General features: G+C 46.3%; 1 protein-coding gene across 1 annotated transcript; it reads right to left on the bottom strand.

The window, feature by feature from the left end:
* Window positions 1–1,223: 1,223 nt before the first annotated feature.
* Window positions 1,224–7,027, bottom strand: LOC101540995 (mannose-binding protein A-like). Its single transcript, XM_004607431.2, has 5 exons — window positions 6,964–7,027; window positions 5,128–5,303; window positions 4,607–4,723; window positions 2,274–2,348; window positions 1,224–2,004 (listed from the first exon to the last, which is right to left on the bottom strand). Exons 1-5 carry the CDS (start codon window positions 6,990–6,992, stop codon window positions 1,631–1,633), a joined length of 771 nt encoding a protein of 256 aa, XP_004607488.2. The 5' UTR covers window positions 6,993–7,027; the 3' UTR covers window positions 1,224–1,630.
* Window positions 7,028–12,353: the final 5,326 nt, after the last annotated feature.

Below are 12,353 nucleotides of genomic sequence, written 5' to 3'. Positions count from 1 at the left end.
GTATTGCCCCCTTGGGTAACTCAGAAGCTGTCAGAGCAGGAAATCGAGCCCCTGTAAGTGAGGGGACAGGACCGGAGTGGTCACCCTAGATGGAACTGGAAGAGGTTGCCTGAAAGGGGGATAAAGAATCTGTGCTGGTCTTGCAGATTCTAATTGTGTTTTCTGGACTGAGGGTCAATCATTTCATCCTGGGAGGTAATGAATATGATGCATGTGGCATTATCTCCTACATTTTTTCCAGCTAAAGAAACTCCTCTATGCACAATATAAAGAGAGAGAACAATCTTCTGAGGGCAGCCGAGATTCCAGCCGTTAAGATAAAATAGAGGAGCTGCCTAATGCTTATTCATCTGTTGTTTCCCTGATTGTCATGACTCTGGAAAAATGTAGGTGTAGCTTTATGCCTAGCAGCTATGGTATCATTTTTGTTCTGGGCTATCTTGTGTGCCTTATCTTTCCTTCTAAAAGACACCTTTCCTGGTAAAAGATGCCTGGTCTTCCCCATAGCTACAGTTTCCACAGTGCCGCTACATTTGAAGCATTTCCCCATGCCTTTGACGAGCTGTCTGGATTTGAACGGAAAACAGTGGTTTGCTGCATGGCACCAAATCCTCTTGTTATTGCCTCCTAAGGCCAGTTCATGAGGAAGAGCTTTGCAGGATGGAAACTTCAGGGAAGTGACCTCTCCGTGATAGAGACCTGAGGTATGAGCTTCATTCCCTGCATCCTAAGCCTACAGCATGTCGCAGCCCAACTCTCAGCCCTGCCCTATAGTCTTGCCAAAGAAGCTCACCCATTAGACAACTCTACCCTGTATCAGTGGTTCCAGCTGTATCCCACACACATCCACCCGCTGGGGGAATCCACTCAACAGATAGTCACCAAGCACTGATTACATGAAAGGGTTTTCTTTAGTTATAAAAAATAATACCATGGAATGCTAATTTTACCAACAATATTTCATTCAGCAAAAGTGGCTTTTGGCCCATTTAGGACATATCTATTCCTTTTTCGGATGGTATAGTTGGAGCTGTAATTCACTCTTTGGCCAGACGTCAGTCTGAGTTCTGTATCATGTCATCTCCCTCCCACTCCCGTTAGTGAAAAACATCCATGGTGAAGAGCTGGCCTGGGGGTCGAGCTTGCATCAGAAGCCTGCTCAGAAGGGAAGCTTCCTTCGCAGAGGGGACAATACTGCAAGACTTGGCCTGCAGGGTGCAAAACTCCTCTTTCACAGCGCTTCTCTCTTATATCTACTAACAATGGAGTAACTAAACTTTGAACTGCAAGAAAGAAGGATTTGGATGCTGGCTGGGGAGGAAATGAAACCACCAGTGATGTCTTGTGGAGAGGGACACAGCCTACCCAACCATTTGTCCCCTCTTGTGCTGCTGGTAAATCAAACCAGACCCAGGAATGCCAGAAGGCCAACTTTGTTCTCAACTACCCTCACAACTACAACACAGTGGTATATGTATGTGATGTGTGAGTACCTCTGTGTGTGTGTGTGTTTGTGTGTGTGTGTGTGTGAGTGAGGAAACCCGCCTATGCCAACACCTGGCATTGGTAAAACCAGCATCAAATTCCCTTTCAGAGCAACAGAGAACTCAGCGGGAAGGAAGCCATGTTCTCAGGCTGGGAATTCACAGACAACCAGGTAGGACGATGAGCAGGAGACGTCGTTCCAGATGCCTTCTTTTAAGAGGATCACACAGTCCTCCCCTGACCCGTGATTATTAGGCTCATTCGTCTTCCAGTTGCTGTAGGTGATCCTCCCTCCAGTCACATACATAAACTGGCCTTCCGTCTGCATATCTGTGATGCCCAGGAAGGCAGAGTCGTTGGCCACATTCTGAATGGCTTGGTTCTCCTCAGCGTTCTTGGGGGTGGCGATGGTGGCCTGATGCTGAGCACACAGTGACTTCGCTTGGACAAAAGGCATTTTTTCCCTGTTGGTTACATACCACTTCTTCCCATTCTTTTTGCCCAAGGAGAAGCTTTGCACTGAAATTACAAAAGACGGGAGAGGTTGAACTTGGAGACCCACCCAGGATAGCAGGTGAAAGAATCCTCCCCTGGGAGACACTGGTCTCTGAAAAATAGTGCCAAACCCACCACCTCTAATTCTCTCAAGAAGGACTGAAAGAATGGTTGAGTGAACCTAGAATATGAGAAAACGGCGACCCACACTCCAGCGCCAAGTGTGTTCCTAGCTATTAGTCCTTTTCTGCTCTTCCGAAGCCTGGAGCACTGAGATCAGAAAACACACTTACGATTTTTGACTCTGTCCAGCTCTGATTTCAGGCTTCTCATTTCTTGCTCTAAGCGAGCCAACGTGGCCTCCACAGCTACAAAACAGTAGGAGAAGGGCACTTACTGAGAGAGGGTGCTGTGTTAGACAGTGGAGCGCCAGAGGAAGGCAAAGAACTTTCTGAAGAGTATGATTCATTCAGAAAAATGGAAAAAACAAAAAGGAGCAAAAGGGAAAAGAACTGAATTTCCATCTACCCTAGTAACTCTTCTGAATCACAGCTCTATAATGACTATGAAACAACAATGAAAAAAAATAATAATAGCTATTATAATGAAAGCTATTCAATTATAGCTCTGGATCTTTTTCTCACATATTGTAAGGTTATTATTATTGTATGATAAGTCCAATTCTTTCTTTTTTAATTATTTTATTTGGGTGGGGGGGCATACCTGATAGTGTTCAGGGCTTACTCCTGGCTTTGTGCTCGGGCTCTGGGGACTATTTGTAGTGCTGGGGATTTAACCCAGGTCAGTCATATGCAAGGCCTTACCCAGTGTACTATTGTTTGGATCCCTGAAAAAGAATCTTATAATCATTCTCTCTTGTTTTTAATTCCAGGAACACTCTTTATACTTCTATTCATTTGACTGATGCTGGACAAATAATACTAATTTAAATTTTCTTGATACTGACTTTATTTCACTTTGAAATAAGTTGCTGTCCCATTTTCTAGGCGTTCCACTACATCTGGTTGTGCTCAGGACTTACTCCTGGTTCTGCATTCAGGGATCACTCCTGGCAGGATTTGTGGGATTATATGGGGTGCCGGGGATTGAGTCTGGGAAAGAATTGTGCCATATATGGCCCTGGAGATTAACCTCAGTTCCCCCATGCTGTTCCCAGGAGCTTTTGAAGCCACTGAGCCATCTTTTAGACTTTTTTTCATCAGGGCTGTTCATGGCAGGACCTCTGGATTGCCTTGGTGCTTGCAGGAGGCCTCTGGTTTGAATCAGGAACGTGTGCTTGCCAGACAGAACCTCAAACTATTGAGAGGCAGACTGTTCCTGCCGCTCTTGGGACAAGAGACTCAAGAAGACCATTTTTCTTCCTAGTAACTGAAGCCAACACAGGATGGTTTCACCTAGAGGAGAACCTGTCTTATTTGTAGAAAGACTCAGCCAGAGACCCGACAGGGCCGGGAGGCCTGCACGGTGTCACATCCGCATATAACCTTGACGAGAGGCCCTTGGAAAAGGACTTTAAGTGAAATGACATATAACAATTTACTGTAGACAGACAAAATCAAGAGTTAATTTCCCATGATACATTTCTGTTCACAAAACTATCACTAATGGTGCCATAGAGAGAGAGAGCTCATAAAGTCGGAGATGTGCTTGACATATGGGAACCCCCTCGTTCTTTCTTCAACCACATGGTCCCCAGAGCACTGGCAGGAGTTGATCTTAAGCATCCTTAGGATATGCCCTCCTCCCCAAGAAAACCAAAATCATAGTCAATGTTTTAAAGACGTCAAGCACTTGGTGGGGGCTAGGGGGTGAGATTGAGCCACACCCAGCAGTGCTCAGGGGCTAACTCTGGCTCTGTGATCAGCATTCAAGACAAGCACCCGTCTCCTCTGCTATGGCTCCACTGAACAATAATGTTTATCTAATTGTTATCTAAACTTTTTAAAATTTTTTAAAAATTTTGCTTTTGGGTCACACCCGGCAAAGCACAGGGGTTACTCCTGGCTCATGCACTCAGGAATTATCCCTGGTGGTGCTCAGGGGACCATATGGGATACTGGGAATCGAACCCGGATCGGCTGTGTGCAAGGCAAATGCCCTACCCGTTGTGCTAGCGCTCCAGCCCCTGTTATGTAACCTTAAACATTAGATAAAGCAACACTGGACAGGACATCCTTCATGACAGGATGCACTCCTGCATGTGTGCACATTTGCGTCTCCCTGAACCACCCCCCCACGCCCCAACCACACACACTAAGACAATAGAGGCATGTTAGTGAACTTAGTGCTCGTATGTTTGGAATGTGGGAGAAAACCCATGTAGACTCCACAAGGTTGGTGGAGGAATCCTTTGACCAGGAATTTGTTTTATTTTCCCTCAATATTACAACATCATAGATGACACTGAGCAAAACAACACAATTCAAGAAGCTGATATAGTCAGGCAGGGGAGGGAACCCCCTCAAGACCCTGACATGTATCTGGCACCACCAGGTTTGGATGTAGAGTATCTCCATCAGGGATCAGAAGAAGGGACCCCTCCACTGGTCCACTGGTCTGGGCCCTGCGTGCCCCAACCCACACCACACCAGGAAGGGCTCCTTACCTGAACAGTCTCCTTGATCTCCTTTGGGACCCTTGGGCCCTGGAATCCCGGGGGGGCCCTGAATTCCTGGAGGTCCCAGTTTCCCGGGAGGGCCCTGCAGACCTCTGAGCCCTTCTCCTATTGGAAGAACAAGGAAATGTGGCCTGAGAGCTCACTGATATTTTCTTTCTGCAAAAGCAAAATCCTCCACTCAAAGAGTCCCCAGGAAACCTCCAATGAGCTAGTGTTGACCCCAAGAAGAAAAAGCCTTGTGCACTCTAGGGGATGGCCTGTCCTGGGTCCCCAAACATGCAAACACCCCTTCTCAAGAGACCCTCAGGCAAGCCCTGAGTGAAGAGGTAGAATCTCAGAGGACTTTGATATTTGGAGATATTTGATATTTGGAGAGAAAAATCTTTGATATTTGGAGAGAAATATTTTGCAAGCAGATTCTTCTGTGCCATTCACCAGCATGAAGGGTGCGCCAGCTCGTGTCTGGGGGTGGGGTCCCCTGCAGGGACAGAGCAGCCTGCCTCGTATACCTGGCTCTCCCTTTTCTCCCTTGGGTCCGTCTCGCCCATCTCGGCCTGGGGTGTTGCAGGCAATCACTGAACAGGTCTTTTGAACATCTTCACAGTTCTGGGGCGCAGAGCAGGAGGCTGTCACCACGCACAAAAGGAAGACAGCAAGCGAGGGCCTCAGAAACATGCTCCTGACCCTGGCGTGGAGGAAAATCAGGGAAAATCACTGCCTTGCCTTTCATCTGGTCAGCGCTGGCGGGGTGGGGGCCAGACTCTGTGGTCAGGGTTGTGGGCCCCTGAGTCAGTGTCATAGGCCCTGACTCTGAGTCCCTCCCAGGTTGCTAGGCAGAGATCAGTCAAAGGGAGTTGAGTTGGACCAGGCTGAACTAAAGGCTAAGCAAGAGGGGTGTGCTTGGAGCCCATCCTCTGTGGGAACAGGCTTTCTAAGTTAGGCAGCCCAGGCCGGAGAGTCTGGGGGTCTGGAAATGACAGACTCATCCTGTCTTGGGTACCTGGCACAGGAGCAAAGCAGACTGACTTGCAGGAAACTTCTGTTGTTCTCAACTCTCTTTTCTGAGGTCAAAGAGGATGTTCATTTCTCCAAATCCCCTCAGTGCTAAACTCAGAATCTGACAGGAGACCTGAAGTCCCACAAGATCCATTCCTTGGTGGGACCTGGCTTATGACATCTTTTGGATTTTTCACACCAATGTCCATAATTTCCACTCTGGAGTGCCCAGCTGCCTTCAGAACCTCAGCAGTTTCCTCTCTCTCTCTCTCTCTCTCTCTCTCTCTCTCTCTCTCTTTCTCCCTCTCCCTCTCTCCATCTCTCTTTCTTTCCCTCTCTCTCCCTCTGTCCCTCCCTTCCCCATGCTTCTCTCTCTCTCTTTCTCCCTCTCACCTCTCTCTCTCTCTCTCTCTCTCTCGGTACTTGGTGGGTTGAGACAGGGTTTGATCCTCAGAACAGATGAGACTTAGGTTTTTTTTCTCTTGGTTTGAGATTTCCCTGTGAGAGATTATTATTATTGTTATTATTATTATTATTTTCACCAGCCAGGTTCAGACTCCTAAAATAGCTGGCCCAAGGCCTGGCAGGAGGCCAGGGCTGCTCCTGGCAGAATTTGTGAGTGCCACCTCCCCAGTTCTCTGGCCCCATGTGGCTGTCAGATTGCACCCTGGCCTTTGCTACTCTGGCCTCTCATCCCACAAACTTTGAAAGCCCTGCTGTAGGGGTATCTCCACACTATTCTGGCCTCCCACCCCAGTGTCCAGACCTGTGTCACATAATGATGTCCCTGTAGTTGTCAGTACCCTTAACTCTTGCCTTCCTCCAGGACGAAGTGGGAAGCAAGTTGGAAGGGAACTTTCTGTTGTTATTTACTTATTGATGGGGGTGTGACAGCTATACCCAGCGATATTCAGGAGTTGCTCCTGGCTCTGCACTCAGAAATTACTCCTGGCGGTGCTTGGGGGACTGTATGGGAAGCCGGGGATCAAACCTGAGTTGGCTGCGAGCAAGGTAAACACCCTACCTGCTGTGCTGTCACTTTGGCCCCAGAAACAAACTTAATGAATCTCTTCTTTGACTCTCTCTCTCTCTCTCTCTCTCTCTCTCTCTCTCTCTCTCTCTCTCTCTGTCACACACATACACACACACACACACACTCACACCCCTCCTCCCATTTTAAGAACAATCACACCCCACGTCCAATCTTCCCTTTGGCTGAAAATTCCCTCAAATTGCAGATCAGGTAGATTCAGAAGGGACACCAACACCTGGTGATAGAGGCCTGGAGTGGACCTGAAAACCCCATCTGGACCCCTGCCTGGACCTCACCAGGGGCAGAAATGACTTACGAGGTTCTCAGAGTGCTGGCTGTGCCCATGAAGCTGGTCCTCGAAGCCAAATCTGTCAGACGCTTCAGTGACGTGGGGCCTAGTGAGCCTGGTGGCCGAGGCGGTGCCAGACTGGCCTTCACTCCCTGTTAATAAACAACCATCCTTAGAGCTGCTGTTTACTGACAGCCTGCCAGGGCTACTGACAGGATCTCCAGCACAGTCCTGGGCAAGGTGCAAGGTCTCGGCTTGAATGCCCTGCACACCTCTGTGGGCCCTCCCGCATGCCCTTCTCTGCAACCAGGTGACATGGGTCCCCTAGAATTGCATCTCTCAGCAGAGTTCCATCCAGTACGTAATTTTGGAGGAGCCGTTGCATGAACATTTTACCCAACAAGCAAATGCATGCTTGCACACACAGATGTGCATGTGTGCGTGCACGCATACACACACACACACACACACACACACAGAGGCACACTTTTCTCTCAGTTGTTTGGACTAGATTAGATCTTGGACCCCACTGTACCCCCTCATTTGCTTGGTTTACTAAAAGGTTGTGGGGACAATTATGCCACCTCTTTTCTCCCTTCTCTTCAGAACATTTGTTACTTGTCAGAAATCTTTTTCGGGGATGTCATGAGGCTGAGCAGAGGGGAGAAGTATTTTGAGGCAACTTTGCTTTGAAGGTGAATGTGGGTATTTGCTGTCACAGTGCGTGGCGGGAACATTTCCCTCTGTGTTTGATCACTATCATTTAGATTCTTAACAGAGAGAGAGAAAAAAGAAAAAACAAAAAGAAAATAAAGACCAAAAAAAAAAAGAAAAAGAAGAAAAGAAAAAAAATAAACTATTATTTAGATTCCAACTGAAATATTATCTCTGAAGAAAAGGTTTTCTCTAAACATTCCAGAAGTTACTCTGTCTTTAAATTGTAATTCCTTGCTTTAATGGGCTGGATTTGATCTCTTTGTAGAATGGTTTTTCTACCTCAATGACCAAAAACTCTTCAAAAAAGATACCTGTGTTCCTATGACCATTGCAGTGTTAATCACCATAGCCAAAATATGGAAACAAACCCAGTGTCCAAGAACAGATGACTGGATTAAAAACAAAAAGCCTATGGTATGTAGACACAATGGAATACTAATTGGCTAGAAGCAAAGACAAAATTATCTTATTTCATGGACCTTGCGGGCTGGAGGGATAGCGCAGCAAGTAGGGCATTTTCCTTGCTCGTGGCCGATCCAGGTTCGATTCCTCCGCCCCTCTGGGAGAGCCCGGCAAGCTACCGAGAGTGTCTCGCCCATACGGCAGAGCCTGGCAAGCTATGCGTGGTGTATTGGATATGCCAAAAACAAGTAACAAGTCTCACAATGGAGACATTACTGGTGCCTGCTCGAGCCAATGATGAACAACGGGATGACAGTGACAGTGATGGAACTTGCACCCACTCCTTTGGAACAAAACTTGATCAGAAGACGGTGTCGTGCTGCCTAGCAGCTGTAGCCATACCTGGAAGGGTACCAGGAACAGGAAATGCTCAATAACAAAATAAGAAAAACGCTCAGTAAACCCTTACAGAACAAACGGACCTTCCTACACGGCGACAAAGCAGCCCTTGAGCCCGCTGGAGCTTGCCCCTGTCTCCTCTTTTCCAGCACTTTTACTTTTCCAGGGCCAGAGCTGCACTGATTCACCTCCTGCGTCCCGTCCAGAGCACCTCCCAGGAAGCTCCATGGAGAGCGTTGGGGGAGAGGCAGCAGCCAGGCGCAGGAGGACATACCGGACCAGCTCTCAGCTGCCCCACTCCTGGGCTTCCACAAGTGTCCAGTGTTTATCTCCAGACCCTGATCCAGTGGGTCTTTTCCAAGCCTTGACAATATGTCCCGATTCCTGTCCTCACCCAAAACTAAACTCACTTTTCAAACACTCCATCTCATCAAACAACTAGAGAGGTTTGCTTTTTTCCTCGTGGGGGAACGGGATGAGGGTGGCTGGGCGACTCCCTGGGAAACAAGCCTCGTGATTGGTTTTTCCGCTTCTGTAGGGTCGTCAGCCCTGTATACTCAGGGCCCCCTCCCCCGTGGGCAGCCCTCCCAGATTCCTGTTCTGAGGGAAGCGCTAAGAGGTACCCGTTGTAAAGGAAAGGGTGTTTTCCGGACAAAGAACATTCACCCCTTAGAGCAAATATGAGGATGGACACTTGAAACAGAGAGAAGGACATGACACCAGCACCCTATATATGCGCCAGACTTTGAGGAAGGCTGACTTGGGGAGTGGGGTTGAGGAAAGGCAGGCGCAGGAGCCTGTGCTCTGGGCCGGGAGGGAGTCTGGGGAGTGGGTGAGCCTCTGCCCTGAGGAGGCATCTCCTGGATGAGGGCAGGAATCAGAGCATATGTCAAGGATTTTTGAAAATGCCCACTTGATCAGGGTCCAGACACTCATGGAAGCCCAGTCTGTCATCTCCTGGATTTGGGCTTTGAATTTATGCTATTACTATTATTTTTTTCTATGATGATTACTATTTAATCTTAACATTTATGCCAACCAAGTTGAAAATATGGGTTTTTTTTTTTGATGTCTCAACTACTCAACACAAGCTAGCTCACTGTGGAGACACATAAGCAACAACGGATCTTGTCCTTACTCTGGTACCTCATTATTTGCCCAACTGGCTATGAGACCAATTTGCATCTGCCTCGTTAACATGCTTGAACACAGCAGAAAACAAGCTGAGCAAGAGTGACCTGCCACATATGTGCAGCAATAGTCCCCCAAGGAATGTCAATTCTATGCAACAAATGGATATTTGTCAAGATAGTATGAATAAAGAGTAAGTGAAAATTTAATGCTGAAATTAATCCACAAGTCCAGTCGTGGATTAGTGGGTATTATCAACTGTCTCTGGAATCCGATTTCCTATATTCAATCCTAGTTGTGCCATGAATTGACTGCATGCTAGAATAAAGATTTAACTATGGAGCTAATCATATGATTTTTTGTCAGTTCTTGGCAAAAACAAAACAAAACAAAACAAAAAAAACGTTTCATCACTGTGCCCATGGTAGTTCGGAGCACTACTGTTGTTATTTTTACTTTCTTTCTCATAAATTTGTGTGTTCCTGCTTTTTGCCATGGTGCTTACCAGAATTGCTCACTAGGAGATGTGGCATAAACAACCTTTGATATTTGGCTTGGCCGTGAGCCTATGAGTAACATGAAGGGAGCATCAGCTTTAAAACAAATGGAACAAATGGACCCTCCTACATGTCAACAAAGCAGCCCTTGAGCCAACTGGAGCTCGCCCCTGTAACATTTAACATGTAACCTGGTCTCCTTGATTTCTTCAGTCATGGGAAGAATATGTCTCCGGTGGCCACTGGCACCAGGATAATTAAGAGATATAGAGCATATACTCCAAAAGCTGGAGTAAGGAATATCCCAGTCCTCGAATGGTGTGATAAGTCGAAGGATTGAATACGTGTTTCATATGTGGGAGACCCAGATTCAATACCCAGTACCACATGGCTTCTGGAGCACCAGTGGTAGCACAGAGCTGGGAGTAGTCCTTGAATACTCCCAGGTATAGCCCCCAGGTAAAGAAACAGAACAGTTAAAGTCCAGTCGTGGATTAGTGGGTGTTATCACTGTCTCTGGAATCTGACTTCCTATATTCACAGCCCAGTTGTACCATAAATCGGCTGCATGGTCTTTGCCAAATCACTTTAATCTCTATGTGCACCAATATTCTTATTTGTAAATTCTGAATAATTGTATCATCTGTAGATTAGAGTGAGTGAGGATTGCATGAGTTAATACAAATCTAGTACCTGGCACATAGTGTAATGAGATTATCAGTCATTAAACCAAATTGTGTGTGTATGTGTAACAAGGAATGCAAAGATGGTTCAACATAAAAACGAATCCATTTAACTCACTAACTTAATATATAGTGAGTTTGGTTAAGAGTCTTCATATACTGCTAGAGATATAGCTTACTGGGCCGGAACATAACTTTGTGTGCAGGAAGTCTGGGTTTTATCCCCAGTACTTCATATGGTTTTGCATAACCTCCATATGGACTGTTGAGGACTGATTCAGGAATAGCCCCCAGCACCACCAGGTTTAACATAAAAACCAGAGAGAGAGTTACCATCCTGAATGTATAGGATTGTACAGACTGGATAATCCTGTATAATCCTGAATTAGAAGCTAACCTGATTTCAAAATTAATGCATGTTTTTTACACAATTTTTCTTCATACAATTTCTTCTTAAACTCTTATAAAGCAAACTTTAAAATATTGCCCATAGAAACATTATTTTTTTAATTTACTTTTAATTTAATTTAATTTTGAAAATTTTATCACCGTGAGATAATTACAAGCTTTCACGTTTGGGTTACAATCTCACAATGATCAAACACCCATCCCCATAGAAACATTATTGACCTCTACTTTTGTCCATTTTTATTTGTTGGCCAAGAACTGCACTTTATTTGATGATTGGATCCATGGTACTTATTCTAGTTTATTCATTTCATTCTTGAATTTTCACTTGCTCCTTACTCATACTATCTTGACCTATTGATCTCCACTTTGGTTTCGTTTCTGATGCTTCACTGTCCTGGCCACAGCATGCTTGGCCTTGAGGCTGTGGATTCTTGCAGTGCAGAGGCCTCTCTTATTTCTTACACAGGATGGAGAGTGGCATGATGGGGCTTGGGGTGGTGGTACCTGCTCAAAGGAGGAAGGGCATGCCTGCAGGACTTCACTGTTTCCTGACCTGTCCTGGCTGGCTATTGGGGGCCCTTTGTGTGACCAGTCACACGAACAGATCCTCTAAGGGGCTGGTTCTTCACATAAGGGATTCTGTCATTGTCCAGCTGCAAGACTCCTACCCCCATCATCATACTCGTGGACATTATAGTCCCTTGATTTCTTGTGTTCCTTGACTTCTTGTCTTCTAAGGAGCAGCCTGCTCTTAGGAGGGTGTATTTATTCATTTAGTGAAGTGAGATAGTTTCATTATTAGAACTATAAGATAATCCCCTGATTGAATGAACTCAGATGTGAGGAAAGGAAGATGCATTCAAGAGAGAACATGAGCTTGAAAGAGCCAGCAGGCAAAGAGACGTAGAAAGATACGGCTCAAGGGAGAACAAGCGCTCGAAAGAGAAAGCCCCCTGAGGAGGGTGTAAACCCTGGCTTGGACTCAAGCTCATACACCCAAAGGGGAAATCCATCCAAGGAGTGGAAGCCCAGAAGGCTCCTGGGAATGCTTCTGTTCTCCACTTTCTCCAGTCCCTCATGTCTCAGCCAAATCGAGGCCTTTGCTGCTCTGGTGCTACAGCAGGTTTTAAAAAAATTTTTTTTATTATAACCCTGTGATTTACCAAGTTGTTTATAA

Source organism: Sorex araneus, chromosome 11, assembly GCF_027595985.1.
Source record: "Sorex araneus isolate mSorAra2 chromosome 11, mSorAra2.pri, whole genome shotgun sequence".
NCBI lineage: Eukaryota > Metazoa > Chordata > Mammalia > Eulipotyphla > Soricidae > Sorex > Sorex araneus.
Note: the sequence above shows the minus strand (reverse complement) of the source record. Positions and strands in the feature narration are given on the sequence as shown.